At 37.3% G+C, this 25,920-nt stretch overlaps 1 protein-coding gene across 3 annotated transcripts in view; it reads left to right on the top strand.

Moving 5' to 3' along the window:
• Nucleotides 1-25,920, top strand: part of CNTN6 (contactin 6) — a 338,762-nt gene that overhangs the window by 116,133 nt on the left and 196,709 nt on the right. For all 3 annotated transcript variants that reach the window (XM_030802180.1, XM_030802181.1, XM_030802182.1), the window contains exon 3: nucleotides 21,966-22,092. In XM_030802180.1, coding sequence (XP_030658040.1) covers nucleotides 21,966-22,092 — 127 coding nt within the window. The remainder of the gene's footprint in view (nucleotides 1-21,965; nucleotides 22,093-25,920) is intronic.

Raw genomic sequence — 25,920 nt, 5'->3', positions numbered from 1 at the left:
CACCTCAGGCTCGGGTGGTCCTCTCATCTCGTCCTCCCTAGTAGCTGAGACTACAGGTATATGCCACCATGCCCAGCTAATTTTTTGTAATTTTTGTAGAGACATGGTCTCACCATGTTGCCCAAGCTGGTCTCAAACTCCTGGGCTCAAGCAATCCTCCCACCTTGGCCTCCCAAAGTGCTGGGATTATAGGTGTGAGCCACCACACTCAGCCAAATTTGTTGTTTTAAGCCATCTAGTTTGTCAAATTTGTTGCACCAGCACTAGGAAACTAATTCATATTTCGTATTTTTAAATGGCTATCCGAAATGTAAAAAAAAAAAAAAAATGCCATGAAATATATCGCAATTAAAAACTTTGTGCTCTCTTCTGCCTATTTGTTTTGGTTCCATTTTTTGGCAATTTGAGGTAGATAGAGGAATTGGAACACAGAGGGGAGGAGAGAAGAAGCACTGGCTGCTAAGTGAGTGATTAAGAGCTCACTCATGGCTCAAAAGGAAACTCTCCACTGTATTTTCCATTATCACTTGTGTTCTTCTCAGTGTAAGTACTTGCCACTTGTGAATCATTTTGGGGTTTGCGAAAAGTTTCTTAAACAGTCAACTTCTTCCATTCTACCACCACAAGAAACAAATAAATAATAGACAAATACAATAGCAATGTTTACTAGAGTTAAGTTTTTCACTCTGCTTAGCTTTGAAATCTGTATGAAAATTAAGATAAAGGCCTACATTTTCATAGATAAAGTGCTATATATTTTTTAAGATGGAGTCTCACCTGTTGCTGAGGCTGGAGTGCGGTGGTTCAATTTCTGCTCACTGCAATGTTCACCTCCTGGGTTTAAGTGACTCTCCTGCTTCAGTCTCACGAGTAGGTGGGATTACAAGTGTGTGCCACCATGCCTGGCTAATTTTGGTACTGTTATTAGAGATGGGGTTTCACCATGTTGGCCGGACTGGTCTCGAACTCCTGGCCTCAAGATACCTGCCCGCCTCAGCTTCCCAAATTGCCAGGACTACAGGCGTAAGCCACTGTGCCTGGCTCGGCATATATTTTTAATTCAGCTCTTTGGAGAGCTGCATCTACTGAGCACTGCGTGGGCTTGGTCTCACTGTGTAGGTGAATCTTGGTGGATGGAGTCCATCTGTGATATCTCTAAAGCTACAGTAAGAACAGCCAATGCCATGGCATCAAAGGAAGCCAGAGGCATTTGGACCCTTTGGGGTCTGGCAGGCAAATAAAGAAAAGACTAGATTTGGCCTGAGTCTAGTTTCTTCTCATCTGGACACTAGCTCATAGCTCATAACTGGGCTCTCTTTTTTAAGCTCCATAAATGCAAGCATGGTAGCTTCTACTTCCTATGCACATGTGTATACAGAATTTGGACATGTTTTCCAAACTGTACATGTGATCACAGGCTTAAGTAAAATTTATGTCTCCCAAAGCCCTCAGGATTAGTTCCTCATTCTTTATGGAGGCTCAAGATAATTTCATGTCACTCTGGTTATCTCTCTAGCCCCATTTCTTGTCAACTTTTTCCTTAAAAAGAATAACTTGACTTCTCTAAATACTCCTTTATTTCTCTCAAGGCATATGCATTTACTTATCCTCTTTCTTTCTTTCTTTCTTTTTCTATCTCTCTTTCTTTTTCTTCTTTTTCTTTCATTCTTTCATTCTTTTTTTTTTCCCAAGGTCTGATTTTATTGTCCAGGCTGGAGTACAGTGACACAATCTAGGCTCACTGCAACCTCTGCCTCCTGGGCTCAAGCCATCCTCCCACCTCAGCCTCCTGAGTATAGTAGTTGGGGCTTCAGGCACCACCATAGCCAGCTAATATTTTGTGCGTGTGTGTGTGTATTTTTTGTACAGACAGGGTTTCACCATGCTGCCCAGGCTGATCTCAAACTCCTGAGTTCAAGTGATACACTCACCTTGGCCTCCCAAAGTGCTGGGATTATAGGAGTGAGCCACCATGCTCAGCCCCCTATTCTCTTTCTAAAAGAATCCATTCGCTCTTTATTTCCCTATGATTGGGTTAGCATCATGGCTTCTAATGTTTGACTGAATGGTTTTAAATTCTACCCTCCGTGAAATGGGAAAATTAGGTTTTTTTCTTATGGAGTTTTGTTGAAATTTGAATCAGATAATGAATGCCAAGTTAGTACACATAACGGAGAATTGTCAAAAATATCATCACCCCCCTCATTTTTCATATCCCAGCTTAACTATCATCTGCACTGAAAAACACTCCCTGAATCTCACAAGATTCAATTAGATAAAATTAGCTGTAATTATTAGAACACCCCCAACATCAATTCCTTGAAATCCAGTAATTCCACTTCTAGAAAAGTTTGCTAAGAAAGTAATTCTAAATTTAGGGAAAACATTTATTATTGCATTATTTATAATAGAAAACAAAAATACAGAGCTACACAAACATTTTCACTTCATTTAGACTTATGAGTCATGTGATGGATTGTTAGGAACCTTCTGAATCATATTATTCCATTAAAAATAAAAATTCACAAGGACAAATTAATAGCAGAGAAATTCCTATGTTATATTGTTAACCGAATATCAGCACGGATTAAAAATTGATGGGATAGTATAGAAAAAAAATCCTGGAATTATAGGTGCAAATATCCTAACAGTAATTATTTTGCAATGTAATAATTGGGTATTTTTTCTCTATTTTTCTGAGTCTTGCAAATATTCCATAATAACCATCCATTACATTTATAATGGCATAAAGTAATAACCTTAATCTTTAAAAAATGCTAGTTGAGTAAATGAAACTTTTCCTGCATTTTCTTGCCAGTTCATGTCGCTGGGGAGTGTCACTCATTTCTCTTGTCTAACTGGTTCCCTATGGTGAAAAACATAGAAACATGCTGATAAAGAACACAAAGAAAGAATGCATGAATATGACTGAGGAGAAGGAAAAGCTTGATGCATACTCAGCTGTAAAATGTTTGGGCCGGGTGCAGTGGCTCACGCCCGTAATCCCAGCTGTTTGGGAGGCCGAGACGGGCGGATCACGAGGTCGGGAGATTGAGACCATCCTGGCTAACACGGTGAAACCCCGTCTCTACTAAAAAATACAAGAAATCAGCCGGGCGTAGTGGCGGGTGCCTGTAGTCCCAGCTACTCGGGGAGGCTGAGGCAGGAGAATGGCGTGAACCCGGGAGGCGGAGCTTGCAGTGAGGAGAGATCACGCCACTGCATTCCAGCCTGGGCGAGAGAGCGAGACTCCATCTAAAAAAATTAATAATAATAAAATAAAATAAAATTTTTACAAAGTCAATGTAACAAGTCAGGGAAACTATTTGTGTTCAAACATTGAAGTAAGAAAGACAGGAACCCAAATTCAGAACCGTCTGAACCTTGAAGGAATAAACAGTAAATGTCAAGGGCTTTTCTCACACAGGGAATGAACCAGTTTTCCTGCTCATAAAAGAAAACAAAAATGTTGAGTATGAGTCTGAAAAATATGAACTTCCTCATGTTTGTCATCTCCATAAACTATCCCTGTCATTTTATCTTTCTATTGAGAGGAAGATAATTTAGCATAATGAAGCACGGGATGCTATTTCATTTTCTTATTTCACATTTGAATTCAGTCTAGTATAATTATGGTGTTTATGAAGTTTAAACTGATGTAGCAAGAGAGTAATAGGGAGAATAAGTGATCATCCACTCTCAACATGATAATGAGCATTTATTGATAAGAAAGATAACTTTACTAAGTACAGGAAATATGTAAGAGGTTTTATCAGCCAATAATTTTAATTTATGAGATGCTTTCATTGTGTTCCACTCAGAAAATATACATTTATTTCTAAATAAGTTAGTTTTAAAGCAAAATGAGAACAACAGTAGCAAAAATGTCTCACAGTTACAGACAGAGGCAAAACAAAAAGAAAAATACCTGCCCCCATCTGTGAGAAAAGAGCTCACAAAGAACCAGGAAATTATAAATGAGCAGGTTTGCCCTTGGCTGTAGGCAAGATCCCTGAGACAGTAATAAGAAATGAGGTTACCAAACATCCAGAGAGATATGAGCTGATAAAACTTAATCAGGCTAGTTTCACAAAGGGCAAATCTTCTCTGACAAATTTGGTGGCATTTTTGCATGGCACATGGGGCAGGAGAAGTACGTGACAGGAATGAGGGATAGAATTCAACTTAAGAAGGTAGAAAGCCATTGAAAATGAGGTAAGGTCTTAGCTTTCCAAGGAAGGCCACTTGGGAGACGTTTAACCCAAATACATTGATTTCATTAAGATATTTATGTTGACCATAAACATGAAGCATGGTTGATGGATTGGCATGCTTAGCAGTGAAACCATGGTAGCAAAATTATGTCTGTTATCATCAAATAATGCACGCTTGGGGTGCATATGTATGTTTGCCATTCCACATTTTTTTAAAGAGTATTCTCATCAGTTATTTGCAGTCATGCACTGCATAATGACATTTTGATCAATGACTGACTCCTCCCATAAGATGGTGGTAACTTAGGATTATAATACCTTTTCTATGTATAGATATGTTTAGATACACAAATACTTCCCAATATGTTACAGTTGTACAGTACAGTAACATGCTGGCTGTGCAGGTTTGTAGCCTAGAAGCAATAGGCTGTGTACCATACAGCCTGTGTGTGTAGCAGGCTATACTGTCTAGGTTTGTGTAAGTGCACTCTGTGATGTATGTTCCCACAATGACAAAACTGCCTAATGACACATTTCTCAGAATGCATTTCCATTGTTAAGCCACTCATGACTGTATTTACTTTTTCCAAATGTTTATGTTATTAGTATATATAGAGAGAGCCAATGACATTTCAGAGAGACACAGTCTTATCTCGAAGAGGAACCAATGGGCCACACTGCAATATCTCAATGATAATAATAGATTTTGCAGCATTTCTAGCATCTTTACTCTGAGACATCTTTAAAAAGCGCTTTTAGTTGTTTTGTGTACTTGACAGTAGGCTGTTATTTTTCAAAGGTTAATGTTGAAGTGTTCTAAAATTGGGAAAGTAATGGGGTCAAATACCCAGAAGTTCAAAAGAAAGAATCTGAGTTTCCTGCTTAGTTGGTCCCTCAGCGTCAATGTACAAATAGGCTTGTCTCTTTCATCTTAAAAAGATAAATAATCAAAACTGAAATACATACATACAAACAATTTCTCTGTGTCCTGCTGTTGTTTCTGCTCACCTCTCCCTTCTCTTTGCTGTCTGACTTCTTTATAGAGTAACCTGTACACCGTTCCATAGTTTTATTTCAGTCCTCAGTTTATCTCAAGCTTGGCCTTTATGTCTCAATTCATCTTGATTTGAGAGTGAAATTTCTCCCAAAGAAGAAACAAGAGACTTTCTGATAATCAACATTAGTGCCTTATTGCTGTTGCTCTTGTTTTTCATGGTTACTCTCTAACATATATAACTCTTAACATATGTAACCAATATAACTCTTAACTATATCCTCCTTGTTAAAAACTCTCCTGTTTTGGCCTCCCATATGATGGATGGGGTAGGCAGAATAATGGCTCCCAAGATGTCAATATTCTAATCCCTGGAACATGTGAATCTGTTAGATTGCAAGACAAAGGGAAATTAAGGTTAAAAATTGAATTAAGGTTGCTAGTAAAGAGATTATTTTGGATTAGCTGGGGAGGCCTTTGAAGTAGAAGAGGGAGGTGGAAAAAGGGCCAGAGGAAAATGTAACTATGGAGGAATAGTAGAGTAATTTAATGTGAGAAGGACTCAACATGCTGTTCCTGATTTTAAAGATAGAGAAAGATGTCCACAATCCGAAGAACGTGGGCAACCTCTAGAAGCCGTATAAGGCAAGGAAATGGATTTCACTCCCGAGCCTCTAGGACATGCAGCCCTGATGTCACCTTGATTTGAGCTCACTGAGACCCATTTTGGAATTCAAACCTACAGAACTATAAGATAGTAAAATTGTGTTGTTTACATCATTGAGTTTGAGGTAATTTGTTATGGCAACAATAGAAAAATAGTATAATGGTGTTCTGGCAAAATAGTCTCAACTTCTCATGCCGATCTTCCTCAGAACGTTTGGCTGCTTTCTTTCTTCTGTCAATTCCCTAGATGTTGACAGTCCTTGATTTTCATCCTTAGCTTTCTTTTTGTTCAATTCCATGCTGTTGCTGCCTTTTACAAAGCAATGACATCAAACTCGGTCTCTTGCACCAACCAGACTCCTGCTTGTAGCTACCTATCTACATCTACAAGTCCCTCACAAAATCCAAATTTAACGTGCTTTATGATAGTTTTTAAAAGGGCAAAATTGTCATTCTCAAAGAAATGTAAATGAACACATGAAAGATTTTGTTTAACTCAGTGATTAATGAAGCGAGCAGTAAAATGTTGCAACTCGTTCAAAGAAGAATCCAAAGTACCACACATGTGTAGGTGATAAGGAATGCTAATATAAATGTATAAATAGATGCAGAACAAGCTTACCATGGGTAAATTGGATGGTATGTGAATCACATTTTAAGAAAGCTGTTACAAAGGCAAACAAGCAAAAAGTTTGGCTTATCCATTAGGGAAACATAGAAAAAAAAATCACCTGCATTTCATTGGACACGGTTTATTTGCATTTCAATGACCAAAAATTATTTGCATTCTTAATAGTTTTCTCCTCTGTACATTGTTGTAAAGTAGTTAAGAGTCATTGAAAGGTCGGGTTAATCTTATGAAAAGTGAAGTAGGCAGGGTACTCTGCAATCTTTCCATGTCCATATTGAAATTTTCACAAGTTTTCCTGATATGTCCTATCACATATCTCTAGTCCAAATACTTTCTCATTCTCCTGAAGATCATTTCACACATACATCCCTCTTAAACCTCCCATACTTCCTCTCCTATCATCTGTCTCAGCTGATGATCTTCCTACTTCCCAAGGAAATAAGAAAAAAAAAACAGAAGATAATTTTAACTTGCTTTCCACCCCACATGCATCAGTGTATTTTCCATCTGTCTCCACTTACTCTGCCTTCCCTCCTGTTACTGTGGATGGAAGCTTGCTTTCTAAGGCCAACCACTGCACTGTGAACTCAATGCCTCCCTGTCACCTCCAGCGTGTCACTCAAGGTATTGTCTTCTCTCTCTCCTGTATCATCATGTTCTCATGCAACTGAATCATGCCCAGAATCATGTCAATATAATGTAGTATCCCATCTCAGCCAAATGCACTATTGACCCCATGTCTTTCTGTAGTACAACCCTATTTCTCTGGACCCTTTTATGAGAAACTCCTTAGACTTTTTTTTTTGTTTTTCAAATTCACTGTCTTGAATTCATTTCTTCACACACTCCATATCCTCACTCCATTCAAGATGTACACTCTACTCAGCAACTCTAGCTAGGTCCCCAGTGACCTCTTCCACATTGCTAAATGCAGTGGTATGTTTTTCGCTCATCTTATTTGCCTAGCCTCCCTATTTGTCAAAGCTGACCATTCAGCTTCTTTAATTTTAGATTCTAGTCCATCACTCTCATAGGACACTCCTACAACATTGGCTATTGTTCCTCAGTCCCTTTACTGGTTCCTCCTCACCAGTGTGATCTTTAGCTGTTGCTGTGTCTTCAGGATGGGTTTGGGGTCTTTGTTTGTTTGGTTTGTTTTGTAGACACTCAATCCAATGACCTTAAAATGCATATACCTTCAGTTCATAATTATCTCCAGAACTCCAGATTCATCTATTGGATGCCACCTTAGATATTTTAGTAGAATGTCTAACAGAAACCTCAAACTCAACATTTATAAAACCAAACTCTTGGTCCTCCTCTCCACCCCTAGCACAAGCAAACTGTTCTACTTGAGGGTTTTCTCTCCCCAGAAAATGGAAAACCTATCCCTCCATTTCCTTAGGCTGAATACTGATACTCATTCATGATTTCCAAATTTTTCTCCAACATATTACAAATCTCATTGCTTCAATATACAAAAAGAAATCTAGAATCCAATTATTATACATCTATACCACAAGTACTTTGGTCCCAGCCACCATTATTTTCGCTTAAATTATATCAGTGCTGTCAGCCTCAGGGGTTTGACACTTGCTGTTCCTCTGCCTAGAAATTTTTAGCAGTGCATGTTTTATTATCCACTTTTCTTTAGATCTCTGTTCAGATGTCACCAGACCAGTGATGCCGTCCTTCACTGCCTTTTATAAAATAACACCTCACTTCAGCATTTCTAGCTCCCTTACCCTTTATTTTCCTCCATAGCACTCACAACAATCTTATATGCCCTCTGTTTATTTGTTCATTTATCTCATGCCTCCCTCAATTAGAATACAAGCACTGTCACAGACTCAAAGTTATCTGTTTTGTTCATTGCTGTATTTTCAGGCTCTAAGATGGTTCTTGCACATAGTAATCCCACAGATAAATGATTGTTCAGTAAATGAATAAAAAATAAATTAAATTTATATCTCCTTTCTCATCTTCTTTCATTCTCACTGCTCCTCATCTTTCTCTTCTCCTTCTTCCTTTAACAGCTAAGGACTTCAACATACATGCATTCTTGCATTCATCCCTAACAGCTAACTCAGAGTAATCTCTAATGCTGTCTTTGCCTCTTTCCTCACATCAAATCATTTATAATATTTCATTGGTATTGTGCCTACATACTTCAAAAAAGCTCTCACATCATTCTTGTTCTCTTTGTTCCTACTGACAATGCCCAATTATCTCAGTGTTTTCAAATGTTTGGTAAATAATCTCCTTGATCTGTGGTTTCTCTTTCCCTATCCTTCCTCCCGTGAGTCATAGATCTAAACATATCATAATCTTGCTTAAAACCGAAAACACTTCCATGTTTTCTCACTGTTTACAGGTCAAATTCAGACCTCTGTCATACCATTTAAGGTCCTTCAAAACTGTTCTAAATCTACCATTCCATCTTTTAATTTCATGACTCTCCTACCTTCCAGACTAGTTATATTCTTTTGAATGACAGGTATTTTCATATCTTTATTCAAGCTATTCTTCTTCTTAAAACTTCCTTACTATAACTCCTGTTTCAATGCTATTCTTATTTTCATTCTTTTACACATAGCTCAAATGTTGCCTGTTTTGGCATTCTTCCAAAACCTCTAGGTAGAATTAATTGCTTCCTTCTCTGGGCTCTTTTAAAATTATATTTATACTTTTGTTGTAATACTTATCCTGTAATATTGTAGTTCATTAATTGTTTTCTTATTGGCTTCCCTTTCTGGAGTATATATCATAGTGATTTACAGTATGAGTTCTGGAGTCAGTTTGCCTAGATTCAAAATTGAGCCTCACCACCCTTTAGCTATTTGATATTGAGCAAGTTATTTCCATTCTCTAAACCTCATTTTCTCATCTTTAAAATGGAAATATTAAAATCCGCCTTTCAGAGTTCTTGAAAGGACCAAATAAGGTAATTCATGTACAAGTTTAACTTTATTCCTGGCACTTACTATGCTCCCAAATTATTCTTATTTGAGTGTCAGCTTCTTGAATGTAATCCACTTATTTATTTTTGCATTGTCAGTGCATGAAGAAGGTTCAACACAGAGTTAGAGCTAATAAAAGTTGGTCGAGTTTACTTATGTTGGATTTATCACTGTGTGCTGGCAATATCTAGATAAGCAATGATGTAGAATTTTATTTTGGTCTGGCTTTAACCTAAAGAGATCAACAGAATGTGAAATATATGCTAATGAACTCTTCTTATTATAATTTACTTTATGATCTACATGCCACTTCCAATATGGCATATACATTTCAGGCAGGTTTAATGCTTAACCTCAAATCACAAGGTCACCATAGATGTCTGACTGGACTGAAATACTGCAGATCTTCAACTTTATACCATGTGTATACCATTAGTTCATTCTGCTAGAGTAACATAAAAATAACCAGAATGATTCCATTATGTTAAAAGCGGCTTTCACATTAAGAATTGTCTTCTCAAATGTCTACTGCATGTAAGAAATAACAAGCATGGCCACTGTCAGGTGACTGTGCAGCTCCTCTTCTTCACATCTTTGGTGTTACCTAGAGTAAGAGGCCACTGATTGTCAGTCCATAGACACAGCCTAGCTTTGCATCTTGTGAAGTGAGTGCTGATTTCAAGTATGGCTTGAATCTAACTGATGCTTGATGTTCAAGCTTTATTGAACATATACTTTTGAAATAATTCCAAATACGTTTGTTGAAAGTATTATTATCAAATGATTATTACAATGAAAATTTACTTTTATTACAATTTAAAAGGCAACAACTCAAAAATCAGTCTCCCATCCCAGCCCTTAATACTGAGCAGCATCAGTGTCTCCAGTTGTTGGTTGGACAGGTAAACCTGTGAGCCTCAGCACCCATCAAAATCAGTATCTTTATACCTGAATTAGTATTTTTTCCTAGTACAAGCATTCCTCTTTTCTTTATTCCTCTATTTTGAAAAACAACAAATCTCTGAGCAATCTTTAATGTTTCCTTTTCCTTTAACCATGCTCCCACATTCAGTTAACTGGCAAATTACCTTTTACCTTTGCTTTCAATTCTTGCTCCCACCACCTTAGTAAGATGTATCTCTCTACTTAGACTAGTATAAGGATTTCATAACTATTTTTAAAACTCTAGCTTTATCATCTTTATTTTTGAACATAGCTGACAAAGTTTACTTTTTTCCTTTTTTCTTTCTCCTATAAAGTAGGTCTGACATATCTTCACTGCATAAAACCCTTCAAAAGATAAACATCAACAGGCAGTGGGATCTCAGTTCAGAGCTTGATCTTTTGATTTAAAGCTCCCATCTGCCTCTAGTTCTTAAGTAGGACACCTGACCTCTCTAGAATTACTTTTCTGTTTTATTTTTTTTTCTGTAAATTAGGTAAACATTTCTCTAAGTATTTTTTTCTATTTTAAAATTTTATGACTTGACTGGAAGTTTAAAGAAAATTGGTAAAAGATAAATACATGTGGTACGGGGAGGGAGAAGGAAGAAAGAAGGGAAGAGAAGAGAAGGGAAGGGGAGGGGAGGGGAGGGGAGGGAAGGGAAGGGAAGGGGAAAAAGGAAAGAAAAAAAAAGGCTTAACTCTTTATAGAACCTGCATTCCAAGAAAGATATTAGGTGAGTTTAGTGTACGTTAAGCTCTGCAGGTTAAAGAGTATGAGTTTGAAAAACTAAGGTAGAAGCTTGGTAATAGAAGAAAAATAGAGCCAGGGAGGGTAGAGCTTTTATAGTACTGAAAGTATGCAGAGCTCAAGTGGATGTATAATTTGTGTCACTCTGAACTTGGAGTCAAACCTGGATTTGAATGCCAGCTCTGGACTATTAATAAGGATGTGATTTTGAGCTAATTATTTAATGTCTTTAAGTTTTAGTCAGGTTCAACTACATAATTTGCGGACTCCAGTACAAAATGAACATGTGAGGCCGCTTGTTCAAAAGGCAGAAAACAAATTGCCATTAAAGGTATTAAAATATAAAATGTTTTATTACTTCCCTGGTATCTTTCTTGATCTGGAATGATGTTTTTTATTTGTGTTTTAATGGCACTTTCCTTTTGGGCATGGGAATACTTTCTCAGTGACCCTCACATGCCCTGGGGGCCTTGCCCCACCATTCAGTGTAAATATGACTCACTGCTGACCCACTGACTTCCAGGTTCTCCCTTTCATCAGCTGCCTAACCAATATGCAGTGCCCCAGCTCATAGCCCCAACTCACACAAATGAAAAATCCTCAAAGGCATTGCAACATTTGTGCAAATTAGACTTCTGCAGTAGAAGATATTCTGGAGGTTCCAGGAGCTGGGGTGGGGAAATATATTGGGAGCAACAAAATTCTAACACAGAAAGATCTCAGGTACTTTATATCTGGGTGTGATCTTGGAGCTCTCTAGTCTTATCCCTGGGTGAAACCTGAAATTTACCCAGGCTCATACAATGTGATTCAGGTAGAACCAAAAATAATATGACTTTTAGTTTTGTGTTCTTTTAGATACAGGCTTTCTAATGTATGTGAGTTTCCCTTATGATTTCCTCTAAAAGCCCAGGTTGTCTGCACTTTTGTAGTTCTGGAGAGGAAAAGCAGCCAAACACTGGTCTCTTTCTATGGTTTATTTAAAGGTGTCTTTCTCAAGGCTGTTTTAGTTGTAAGAAACAGAAACCATACAGTTAGTGGTTCACATAACCTAGAGGCAGATCTCACTAGAAACTGAAACCAAAGATCTAAAACTTCAGGGAATAAAGCCTCTCTCCTCTAAATTACTCATTCTCTCCATCATTCTGTTCACCCCACCCTCTCTCTCTATCATCTACTTATCTCAATTTCTGCCTTTGTGTAGACTGGTGTTCTCTACCTCTTCATGAGTTTTATGGACGATGGATATTATAAAAGTTATGAACATCCTCATCTCTGCTCAAGCAATCAGCAGAGACTAGCATCTCTTAATATTACATCTAAATTCTTGGGAGAGAGAAACACCAGAGCCCAGGAAGAACATATTCACTTCTCATCCAGTCAGCCATGGCCCAAGGAATGCCCTAAAGCAGATTGAACATGCCTTTAAGGATCTCCACAGTTTAAGAGTAACTTCTCCATGAAATGGTTCATGGGCCATTCAGAAATGCCAGAATGTGACTGCATTAGAAAAAAAAGTTCTCAGTATTTAGGGAATAATAATGAACGTTAGATACTGGTAGATTAGATGTAATATTGCAGTCAGATCATGGAATTAACTTTTTAATTCCATAGAAGATAATGGAGGAGGAAAGGTAGGGCAGAGCCCTGTATGCATTTTCGACAATAATGTACACTTTTCATTTAATTATTACTTAGAAACATTTATTTTTCAGTGTCCACCTATTCCAAAGTTCTTGCCTTACTGCCAAATAAAACTTTCTCTTTTTTTTTTGAGATAAGGTCTTGAACTCCTGGGCTCAAGCAATCTGCCCGTCTTGGCCTCCCAAAGTGCGGGGATTACGGGTGTGAGCCACCATGCCCAGCCTCCCTAATAAAACATTTTGTAGAGAGTACCATTATAATCATTGGTGATTGTATAGTAGTACGTGTCAGTATGTGTCTTCAATACATTTACTCACTAATTGTTACAGTGGCTCAAAAATACCAACACCATTCTTATTCCCAAATACATTCTTAAAGCAAAAGTATTTGAAAATGCATTTTGATTTCTTGTTTTTGATATCATATTGTCACATGTTTTCAGCAGTTCCTGTACAGAAAACCAATGTTGTTCTTTTTCTGATAGTATAGACAAAACAATAAAGACTTGCTGTTATTTAATCATTTCATTACAGTATGAGGAAAATCTAACAACTTACCAAAAGATATTAAACAATTAGTTGAAACTAGACTTTTTACTTACCAAGTGGTATAAATTCAAGCTCCTAAAAAATTGATAATAAATATAAATGAAAAAAATGAATGATATCAACTGACTGATGATAATTCAACAAGACCTAACTTCTGTGTCTTTCAAAATGACCTAAAGTTTGTTAGAAAAATATCTTTAAGGTTAAGTTTCTCATCTATCAAACGGGAACAGAAATGTGCATCTCACAAAAGGCATCACAGGGGTTTAATTTGGAAACTGCTGTATGTATATATTTTTTGAAAACCAGTAATAATTCTCACAAATATAAGATATTATTAAGCCAAGTTATACCCCCAATTTGGACTACATGAATTTTATTTTTTTTATTTTTTTTTATTATTATACTTTAGGTTTTAGGGTACATGTGCACAATGTACAGGTTTGTTACATATGTATCCATGTGCCGTGTTGGTTTGCTGCACCCATTAACTCGTCATTTAGCATTAGCTTTATCTCGTAATGCTGTCCCTCCCCCCTCCCCCCAACCCACAACAGTCCCCGGAGTGTGGTGTTCCCCTTCCTGTGTCCATGAGTTCTCATTGTTCAATTCCCACCTATGAGTGAGAACATGCGGTGTTTGGTTTTTTGTCCTTGCGATAGTTTACTGAGAATGATGTTTTCCAGTTTCATCCATGTCCCTACAAAGGACATGAACTCATCATTTTTTATGGCTGCATAGTATTCCATGGTGTATATATGCCACATTTTCTTAATCCAGTCTATCGTTGTTGGACATTTGGGTTGGTTCCAACTCTTTGCTATTGTGAATAGTGCCACAACAAACATACCTGTGCATGTGTCTTTATAGCAGCATGATTTATAGTCCTTTGGGTATATACCCAGTAATGGGATGGCTGGGTCAAATGGTATTTCTAGTTCTAGATCCCTGAGGAATCGCCACGCTGACTTCCACAATGGTTGAACTAGTTTACAGTCCCACCAACAGTGTAAAAGTGTTCCTATTTCTCCACATCCTCTCCAGCACCTGTTGTTTCCTGATTTTTTAATGATGGCCATTCTAACTGGTGTGAGATGGTACCTCATTGTGGTTTTGATTTGCATTTCTCTGATGGCCAGTGATGAATTTTAAACCAGACTTTTCTCTGAGTGAAAGTAAAGGAAAGCAAATGAATTAGCATTTGTTGTGTGCTCGTTTTGTGCCTGGCATAATGTATGTTGCTTAATATGCATTATTTCAACCAGGTTTTCTTTTTTTGTGCAGGAGATAGGGGGTTGGAAATTTTAAAGAGATTTTATGGGGATCTGCAAAAAAGTCATTCATATTCCCAACATCAAAAATTAAGTTACCATCTCAGTGTATTTATTTCCCATCTCTTTTCTTCATTTTTTAAAAATCTGATGGTTCTTTAATATAATACATTTTTACTTTAATCATTCAAACTATAAAAAATTATGCAAAGAAAATAAAAAAACCTATCTCCAATAAAACTTTCTCTAAAAATAAAAATTATTTATCTTTGGTAAAATTATAGTCATCTTTATATATAAATACAGAGAAGATATACTGTATTCATGTATGGATAGATAACAATGTAGAAGAATACAAATATTTTATAAAAATGAGATCATACCACAGACATTACTTTTAACATCAAGATTAAATTTTATTTTAGTATAAGAAAATAGAATAAAGCAAAGTAAAAATGATGCATAATTTGAACTTCTAATAAATGATTTGAGACAAAAAAAGAAATTTTTTTAAATGATTTCTCTAAGGTTAAAAGATACAATGAATGATACAAAGAGGTCAGAGTGCCTTTGTTTGTAAATACAATAATATTATGTGTATATATGTGTACATGTATGTATCTATAGACTTCTTGCTTTGAAAGGTGATACTAGCGCTCATATATTTCTAATTACATTCCCTCATTAACTTCTCATTTTTCTATTTTCTTGTTTATCTTATCGAGCTGGTAGCATTTATATTCTGTTCTATAACTAAAACTAGCAGAGTTCTTAAGTATAAGTTTGTGTTTGAATGTATTCTGTGTGTGTCTCATTATTCCTCCTTCATTCTCAAGATCTGCATTTTGATTCATATTTAATTGAATGGATTTCATTGTTAAGTGATCTCTTTAAGAATAGTCATGTTATTTTTCATATTAGCCTTTATATATTCGTTTTTTTAACGTTCAAATTGTTCAAATGTGTTTATTGGATTATTATTATTTTTTTTTTTTTGAGACGGAGTTTTGCTCTTGTTGCCCAGGCTGGAGTGCAATGGTGTGATCTCAGCTCACTGCAACCTCTGCCTCCTGGGTTCAAGCGATTCTCCTGCCTCAGCCTCCCTAGTAGCTGGGATTACAGGTGCCCACCACCACGCCAAGCTAATTTTTTATATTTTTAGTAGAGATGGGGTTTCATTATGTTGGCCAGGCAGGTCTGAAACTCCTAATCTCAGGCGATCCACCCGCCTCTGCCTCCCAAAGTGCTGGGATTACATGCGTGAGCCACCGTGCCCGGCTCAGATGCCATTATAATTTGAAAGATATATTGGTGATAATACTCAAGTCACCCTTTCATTCGGAATATTTATAGACTTTTCTTCATTGTCTTCTGGTATAAAATGGCACTGTTTAAAATCCCAGCTTATTCTGAGTATTCTCTATCACTCTGTGCGTATGTGTGTGTGATGGGGTCTTGCTCTGTCACCCAGGTCGTAGTAGAGCAGTGTGATCATAGTTCACTGCAGCATCAAATCCTTGGGCTCAAGCGAGTCTCCCACCTTGTCTCCCAAGTAGCTGGGACTGCAAGAACCCACCACTGCTAATTTTTCTTTTCTTTTTGTTTTTGGTAGAGACAGGGTCTCCCTATAGTACCCAGGCTCAGTCTCAAACTCTTAGCCTCAAGTGATCCTTCTTTCTTGATCTCTCAAAGTGCAGGGATTACAGGCATGAACCACTGTGCCTGTCCTTTCACTCTTTTACTTAGCTTGCTATTTCTGCCCAGTCTTGTTAAAGAAGCTTCCTCCTGATGTTCTTCAAATATTAGTCACTTAGTCAGCAAATGCTTTGGTGTTGAGTACTCACTCTTTCAAATATTTCTGGAACATGTTCTTCCCATTTATAGTAACTTTTCTTAATGGCATTTACTGAGAGATGTGTTTGATTCTGTAACTCAGTGACATCGAGGATCTTTATGTTGAATCATCTTTATCTACGTTTCTAATCCATTACCTTCTCCCCATTGTTTTATTATCTGTGCTTTTTTCACGTTATATGAGACAATTACAATCATCTCAAAATATTATAGCAGTAATGTGACTTTCAGTGGGTATCTGTTTTGTTGCTTGCCTATTCCAATTGATTTATTTGTTATTTATTGATGTTGCCTGGGTTACAATTTGTATCCTTAGGTTCACGGTCTCCAAATTTATCTGGTTCTATTGTCTGTGTATTTTTTTCATATTGGCATTGTTATATTATTTTTAAAAACTCGTGCTCTTATTCTATAGCATAAAACCGTTCTGAGAAATTCCCTAGGTTTTCTTGAGTTATGTTTTCTTCTAGAGTGAGTATTTTCCCTGTCTTGGTCATGCCATGTTTTACTCTTTTATTGCTGCAATATATTTGCATAGTTACTATTCCATTTCTTTTCATATTGTTCATGCTTGAGAAACTGTGTACAGTAAATTCACTTTTTACTTAATGGGGAAATAAATTTTTTGTACTTTCTTTTTATTATATCTGGAAACAATTTTTTTTCTCCTTCTTTGTTCCCGTTTGGAGACAGGATATTCGCGAGTACCCACGTTTTGTAGCCTGAGAGAATGATGGGGCCAAGGAAAGTTCAGCCTTTTTAGGATACCTGGGTGCTTCTCTCTATCCTAAGATTTCTTTTTTAATGAATTGTAGCAAGGTTATTGTTGGAAGAGACGTCAGTATACTACACTGGAAGATGTAGCACTTTTCTAATGGGCTTCAGAGGCTTCACTCCTGAGTTCATGGGCATGACATTATTAATTGGTTAAATAGAGTCAGCTTTACTATCCATATTTCCCCACTTTACTTTTTTTTTTTTTCCTAGAAGCCCTCTTCCATTGCTCTTCAGCCAGAAAGAGGTAAAAGAAAAAGATAAGACCTTTCCATCTGTGTACATACAAATCTGCTTATCTCCAGATTTGGAAGTTATAATGAGAATTCTCAGAATGCTGTTATTTCACCAGTAAATGCTATAGGATGTGAGGATGACATTAGGAAATCAAGAACTCCTTCCCTTCTGTGAGCCTGACCAGACTGTTTTTACTCCACAATTGTTTTTGGTTTTTTTCTTCAAGTAATTTTGTCACAATATGTTCCTTTTCTTTTCAGGCATTGTTAATTTCTGTTTGTTTGTTATTTGTACTTACAATGTTTCACACATTTCATTAGGCACTGATGTAAGAAAAGTCAGTAAAACATCTTCAATACACTTGCTCAATCATCATTTACAGGAACACTAAGATACACGACATAGCATCCTCCTTTAACAGCTGAGAAATCAGAGAACAAGAGTGGTGAAGTAAATTGTCCAGCACTGGGGAGCCAGTAATTGACTAGGCTAGAATTAAAACCTCTATCTATCTACACTTCTAGGTCAGTGATGAAAAGTGCCGAAATTACAATTTTAAGATGAAGTTAATAAAAGAACTTATTTTACCCAGTTGCAAATATTTTAGAAGACTAATGCAATGGAAGCAGATCTGAGTGGATGGTGAAAATAATGGAGTGGGAATCAGGAAGCTAAAGTTTAATTTTTTGCTCTCTCTTAAGACAGACGGTAAATTTGGAAAAGATGATTCAACTTCCTGGGTTTCAATTTCCTTCTCTGTAATAATGATGATGGATGATCATGATGATGCTGATGATTGTCATAATTTGATGACTATATATCTACCCGTTATGAGGCACAATGTGACATATTTTATAAACAATATATTATTAAATCTCAAAACAACCATCTGATATAGACATTGCATCTATTTTAATAACAAGGACACAGAAGATTGCTTAAATCCCCTGAGGCCCGTTTGATTCCAGAGCACAAGTTCTTAACCAGTAACTCTATTGTCTTTCCAACCAAGAAGTCTGACCTGAGTGGTCTGTAAAAGATCTTCCAGCTTTGAGGTTCTCTAGTACTGTGGTTCATATAGAAGGAAATGACTATGGGTTAACATAGGAGAAGCAACCTCACACATCACTCAAGTACAATTATGAGAGTTACACACTGGATTTCAAATTAAGTCCTAACATGATCAGGTTTACGCTTGATGTTGTGCATTGCACTGTAGGGGAGAAAACATAATTTCTTTTATTTCCCATTTTAGATTTCTAGTTGAGACACCCTCCTACAAACAAAAATCAAATTAACAAAAGAAAAGCAGAAATTTATTAACACATGCTGGACCTATCATGCCGAGAGACATCATTTCAAAAGTATTTTTCTCAAGGCAGCGGCTTGGGTTGATGTTTCAATAATATTTTATCAAAAAGCCATAAATTCTACATAGTAACAAGGCAAAGGAAAGAACAGTTTTAGTCCTTTAAAAGGTGGGAAAACGTGAGAGGACAGTGAAATCTGTTCTCAGATTCCTCTGGTGCCTGCTGGTGCCTTCTCTGGGCTAATAGCAAGGGCTGTCGCCAGTAAGGAAGCATGGATGTCCTGCCATCGAGCAAACAGAGGCTGAGGCCGGGTGTTCTGCTGCCTTTTCAAGGCCTTTAACTCAACAATCCTCAATATGTGGGGAAGAAGTATTTTGGTTTCTTTCAAGACATTAAAAAATAAAAACCACAAAATTTCAACTTACACATGAGTACTAAGCTCTTCCTCATCCTGTTCCCCTTCCCTTTCTTTCATAGCAATTTAGTCCAATGCCATGAATTGGAGCTGAGTGAGGTAGGCATCCATGTGCATGTGGGAGAGCAGAGCCACAGCAGCCCAGACTGAGGTGCTGGAACCTGAGAGGGGTGAGAGAGGCATCCATGCGGGGTCAGGGGTTAGGACAGTGGTGACTTGGTGTGAGTGGCAGAGCCCAAGTAAGGTGAGAAGGTCATGCCTGTAGTGGGGTGGCCTGGCAGAGAGTATCAGAGCCTGAGGAAGGGGAGGAGGGTTCCATTGTTAGGGGAGGGTGTTGAAGGCAGAAGCCTGGAGTCTGGTGTTGGAGCCGAGGAGAAGGAGGGTGGTTTCTGGGGGAAAGAGAGCTCCCGTGTGATCTGAAAGATGTGAGAAAGCGAGAAAGCTATCCATGTGGGAATATGTCTGTGTACCAAGTGTCAGAGCCCAAGTGGGTTGAAGGAGGACATCCACACTGGAAGCAGACCCTAAACAGGGTTAGAATCTGAGTGAGGTGAGGAGGGAGGAACCACCCAGCTAGTGGTGTCAGGGCAGGTGTAGGGGTAAAACTGGGAGGGGACATCAGGACCTGAGCAGGGGGAAGAGGATACTGACAGTAATAGGAGACTAGTCACATACAGGGGAATTGAGCAAATGCATAAATATGTCAAAGATAATGGGCACCAGGGTTCTCACAGTCTAAATGGGAGTTGCAAATATAAACAGAGGACAACTATAAATCACCATAAATGAACACAACACACACATATAAAATCTACGCACACACACAAATCTGCTGAGAGGCTCAGGGCAAGAGCACCTCAAAAAAAAATGAGTACACTGAGCATCCTCATGATGGTTTCTAAATACCAGTCTCTAATAAAGGAAGCCAGGTATTTTTTTTTGTTTTCAACAACAACAACAACAAAAATGGCTACTTTGCTGGCAGAGCAGGTGAAATACAAGATGATCCTGGAACTCTTTCTTTTATCAGAAAGGAAGAATTCAAAGAAGGGTAAGGACATGCCAAAGGGCAAGCCATTTGAAAGCATCGAATAAATAGCAAATGTATTATAACCCATTTACCAAAATAAGAAAGCTTGGATTCACAGCGATAAAACAGATCATCCTCATAGAAACATATGAATAAAAAGTTTAAATGTCCAATGAGGCATATTTGCATTGTCTAAAGTCCCTAGCCACAAAACACTAATTATAAAGAATAAAGGATACTTACTTTTATACTGGAAAAGTCTGACAGGTACCACCTTAGTCAAATGATTATTTAACTTCAAGAGCAATGGGACAAATAGAAGTCTTAACATTCTACCTGACAGAATGCAACATAAAGAGCACAGCAACCTGAATCGAATTGTAATGAAAGTGTTTTATTACCTCCAGTGGTGTATCCAGTGAAGGAGGAGGGGATGGAGGGAAAGAGGGCAAGACAATGGGATCAGTGTACTTCTTGGCTGGGAGAAGCCCTTTTAATAGTGATGTTTAAAGCCAATTTTTACTGCTTTTATTATTATTTTTAAACATCTTTATAGACCCTTTTATTATATGTGCCCTTGGCATATAGCTCCTACACCTACAGGGAAGAGTTTGTGACTTGCCATTGGTACCTGACTATTCAGACAAGCCCAAATTAGGTGAAACTTTACCAAATAACTGCCTTGTGATTTAAAGTCAGGGAAATCAAGGAAAGACTGGGGAATTGTTTCAGACTGAAATAGACTAAAGAGACATAATTAAGAGAGGCCATGCATGGTGGATCGTGCCTGTAATCCCAACACGTTGGGAGGCCAAGGTGAATGGAATGTTTGAGCCCAGAATTTTAAGACTAGCCTGGCAACATGGTGAAACACCATCTCTACAAGAAAACAAAAATTAACCTGGCATGGTGGCAAAAATTAACCCAAGAGGGCTACATGGGAGGTTCACCTGGGCCCAGGAGGTTGAGGCTGCAGTGAGCTGTGATTGTGCCACTGCACTTCAGCCTGTGCAACAGAATGACAACTGTTTCAAAAAAAAAAAAAAAGGAAAGAAAAGAAAAGAAAAAAAAATTATCAACTGGATTCTTTTGGTGTAAAAGATTTTATTGGGGGCCAGACACAGTGGCTTCATCCTATAATCCAAGCACTTTGGGAGGCTGAGGTGGGAGAATGGCTTGAGGTCAGGAGTTTGAGACCAGCTTGAGCAACAGAAGGTGACTCCATATAGCCAGGCATGGTGGCAAACACCTGTAGTTCTAACTACTTAGGAGGCTGAGATGGGAGCATCACTTCAGCCCAGGAGTTAGAGGCTGCAGTGAGCTATGATCACACTACTGCACTCTAGCTTGGGTGACAGAGTGAAACACTGTCTCTACAACAAAAACGAAACAACAAAAAAAAGAATTTTATTGGAAAAAATGGGAAATGGGACCTGAAGATTAGCTGCTTAGTGCTGAATCAATGTTCATTTCTTGATATTATTGGTTTTGGGGATGTTATGCCCTTTGTTTGTTGGAAATATAAACTAATTTATTTGGGTCATAGGGGATTGGTTTACAAGAGAAAAAAAGTCTTTGTCCATTTTTATAATATTTTTGTGAATTTGAGATTGTTTTAAAATAAAATAATTTTAAATATGTATATTGAATTGATATCTAATATAGACTTGCATTCAAAACAGGGCCACATTTTTTTCATGTGATTTATTCTTTTCTTTTCCCAGGTGATGGTCTTTTAAGCCGTCCTATTTTTACTCAGGAGCCACATGATGTCATTTTTCCTTTGGATTTATCAAAATCTGAGGTCATCCTGAATTGTGCTGCTAACGGTTACCCTTCACCTCATTATAGGTAAAATCCTACCTCTGGGCACCACACTATTTTGTTCTTCGTCACTGAACCAAAACATACACAAAATAAAGTGTTTTATAAAATGTCCTAATTTGTAGTGTACAGCTCAAGGAATTTCTCTATGGGTATGCAGCCATGTGACAATCACTCAGATAAAGATATAGGCATTTCCAGTACCCCAGGGTGTTCCCTCATGCCGCTTTCCAGGCAATAATTAACCCCCTACCCACCAGCTCCAAGTAACCATAATTATGTCTCTGTCTTATTGATCAGGTCTGCTTAGAACATTTATTCTTGAGATTGGTGCCATGCATTGCCATATTGTGGTCAGAATTAAGAGAGAGAGAGAGAAGAGAGAAAGGGGAGAGAGAGGAAAGACAGGAAGCAAGTAACACAGGAAGCCAGGAAGAAAAGAAAGATAAAAGTAAAAAAAAAATGAAGAGAAAGGAAGAAAAGATTTGTTTCCTCAATTTGAAAGACTAAAATGTAAGCTCATTTTGCATTTCCCACCCCTACCTCAATGTGGAACTGCAGCCTCAGTTGCCACATATACAATGATTATGAAAATGTTCTATAAAGAATGAATCAAGATGGACATCTAGATTTATTTCATCAGATAAAATTATGTGACTTTGCTGATGGGTCACATCACCCAAAAATACTGATTTTAGAAAAATATGTTGAAGACAGATATGTACCCTCTAAGGCAGAAAGGGAATTTTTATTCTGGGCAAATAAGAAAAAAAAATCCTACATTTGTTTCTCACATATTATTTCTGGAATTATAGGGAGAAAGGGTCAGTAAGTTTTTGTTCTTATTTATAAAGTTGCAGCAAAGGCAGAATTTGATTCATATTGTGGGTGGAATTTACAAATTTAAAAATATATGCATATATAAATAAGGTAAATAATAAAGATATTTAGTTAGTAGAAACTTCTTATGTAGTGTTAATACAGGAAAAGAAAATACATATTAAACTTTTGTAGCTTTTGGTTTTAAAACCATTTTCTTAGTCTTGTTTTACAGATGTGAAGCTGATATGACACACACAAAAAGTACAAATTTCAGTGCATTTTGGCAAAATAAGCTGGTTTAGCCTAATTTTATTTTGCAGTAAAAATACACTATCGATATGCATAGTTATTTAGATCCTAAAATTGTCTAGATTAATTAGTTAAGTGACTTAAATGCACTTAATTAGCTAAATGACTTCAAAGCTAAAGGCAATTCTACCTTATCTTGAATTTTTTTGAGCTAACTTCAGCATCTTCTTTTTACAACAAAGGAGCTGAAATACCATGTCTTCTCATTCCACATACTAAAGATTCCTTTTCTTTATCATACCCAAACCAATGAAACTCATCTGTTAGGGGAAGATCCTTCACTTCACAAATTTGGAACACTGAATTCAGAGTTTGTTGATTTGTTAGTTTTTCTTAAATGATGAGCTGTCTTATTAGTTTAATATATGATTAAACATATGAAAATTTGATTAATACATTTATTGAGATCATCTAATACTTAAAGTAGTAATTTTATGTTTGAGAGCTAATTAGGTTGATCCTAGGGGTTAGTAGAGAAAGAATATAAGAATTCCTATAACATGTTTTGAAAGTTTGCTGAATATAAGATAGACAAATAAATAAATTATATATTTATATAAAAATATATATTGGCTTTTAACAAGTAGAAGGACATAAAATAGGTTCTCAAGATAATTTGCTAATTAGTTTTATCTGTGAAAAAATACACAGAATGAGGACGACAGTTTTCAATGTTGTTAAATGGCTTTTATTTCTAAGATACTTGTAAGCTAAAAGGCTAAAGACAGGTAATTTATGTGCTTATTTCCAGCCCCCATAATCTGGTTTGGCTCATTTCCTTTTTTTTTTAACTTTTAAGTTCAGGGGTACATATGCAAGTTAGTTATATAGATAAACTTGTGACATGGGGGTTTGTTGTACAAATTATTTCATTCATCCGGGCACTAACCCTGGTGCATATTAGTTATTTTTCCTGATCCTCTCTCTCCTCCAATCCTCCATCCTCCAGCATGCCCCAGTCTGTTGTTCCGCTTACTCATATACAAGAAACTATGGAAAAAGAGTGAGAAAAGAATTAAGTTTTGGCCGGGCACGGTGGCTCACGCTTGTAATCCCAGCATTTTGGGAGGCCGAGGCGGGAGGATCACGAGGACGGGAGATCGAGACCACGGTGAAACCCTGTCTCTACTAAAAATACAAAAAATTAGCCGGGCGTGGTGGCGGGCGCCTGTAGTCCCAGCTACTCGGAGAGGCTGAGGCAGGAGAATGGCGTGAACCCAGGAGGCGGAGCTTGCGGTGAGCCGAGATTGTGCCCCTGCGCTCCAGCCTGGGCGGCAGAGCGAGACTCCATCTCAAAGAAAAAAAAAAAAAAAGAATTAAGTTTTTAATGCTTAAATGTCAGACTCAGGCCCAACTTTATTGATAATAAAGCAAAGAACAGAGGTATTTCAGATAATGTGTATTACCAACAAAATGTAAAATTTTAGTTTTAATATGACCCTTTCTAACTTAAATTTTATTTCTTAAAAAGCCTCACAACTATATTCACCTTAGATTGTGTGTGTGTACATGTATGTCTTAGAAGGAAAGCCTTTACAATTCACAGATTCTAACATTATTTGAGGTTACTTGGGTATAGTGTAAAGCAACATGAAAGAATCCTTGACTTAAAGTTATCATTTCTAGTCACAGCTCTATCAATCCATTGGTGACTTAGGAATAATCATTTTTCTCTCCTGGCATCATCTTTCTTATTCATAAAATGAGGCTGGGTTTGATTTTAAGATGTGTTTTCTTTCTTTTGTAAATTCCATACAGCAAATGAAATCTCAGGGAAAATAAGCAATATTAAAAGCAAAGTTTTTGAAATAGCTTAAGATTTCCCATGAAAAAGGACTAACCTTTATTCTTTCAAAGATCACATAACACATGAGAATATGAAGTCCAGCCCTGAAGCCCTGCAAACGGAAGAGAAATGGGCTACCCAAAGATGGTGCTTTGGAAGGATTGCTTATACCTAGGAAGTCTAGGAAAATCATGTCACAATGAATTAAGTTCTACCTCAGAATATATATTTGATTTGGAAAAATGAAATAACATGCACATAAATTATTTCTAAATAGGATATACTCTATCAGAAAAAAGGGTTTCTGAAAATCTCCTCTCTACCTGGTCACCAGAGGAGACTCCTTTCTGTAATGTCGCCTACTCTACCCTAGTCATGAACACAACCTTAAGTCTAGAGAAGCTCTAGGCCTCTAAGAAAAAACTATAATAGTAGTCACTCTGCCCTTCTGTTCTTTTTATTCATTTCCCCCAACTTTATCCTTTTAACAATCCTGTGAGATAAGCAGAATATACATTATTGCACACATTGTATAATTTGTGAAATGACTTCTGGAGAAATCAGAGGGCTTGTTCAAGTATACGCAGCAAGGGAATATTAAAGCTAGGACCAGGATTCTTTCCACAGGGGTAACAGACTCAAAATCAGTGTACATCACATACATCACAATCACCCAGAGAGACTTAAAATTTAGATTTTGGTGTTCTCTGTCAGAGGTCCGGGGATGGGCTCTGAAATAAGCCAGGCAGAGAGAGACAGATATCATCTGATCTCACTCATATATGGAACCTAAAAAAACTTGATTTCATAGAATCAACTCATAGAAGTAGAGTGTAGAATGGAGGTTACCAGAGGCTGAGTCAGGGACGGGCAGGAAGGGAAAGGGGACACCTGGGTCAAAGGGTGCAAAGTGATCTTTAGACAGGAGGAATAAGTTC

This window comes from Nomascus leucogenys, chromosome 21 (genome assembly GCF_006542625.1).
Source record: "Nomascus leucogenys isolate Asia chromosome 21, Asia_NLE_v1, whole genome shotgun sequence".
NCBI lineage: Eukaryota > Metazoa > Chordata > Mammalia > Primates > Hylobatidae > Nomascus > Nomascus leucogenys.
Note: the sequence above shows the minus strand (reverse complement) of the source record. Positions and strands in the feature narration are given on the sequence as shown.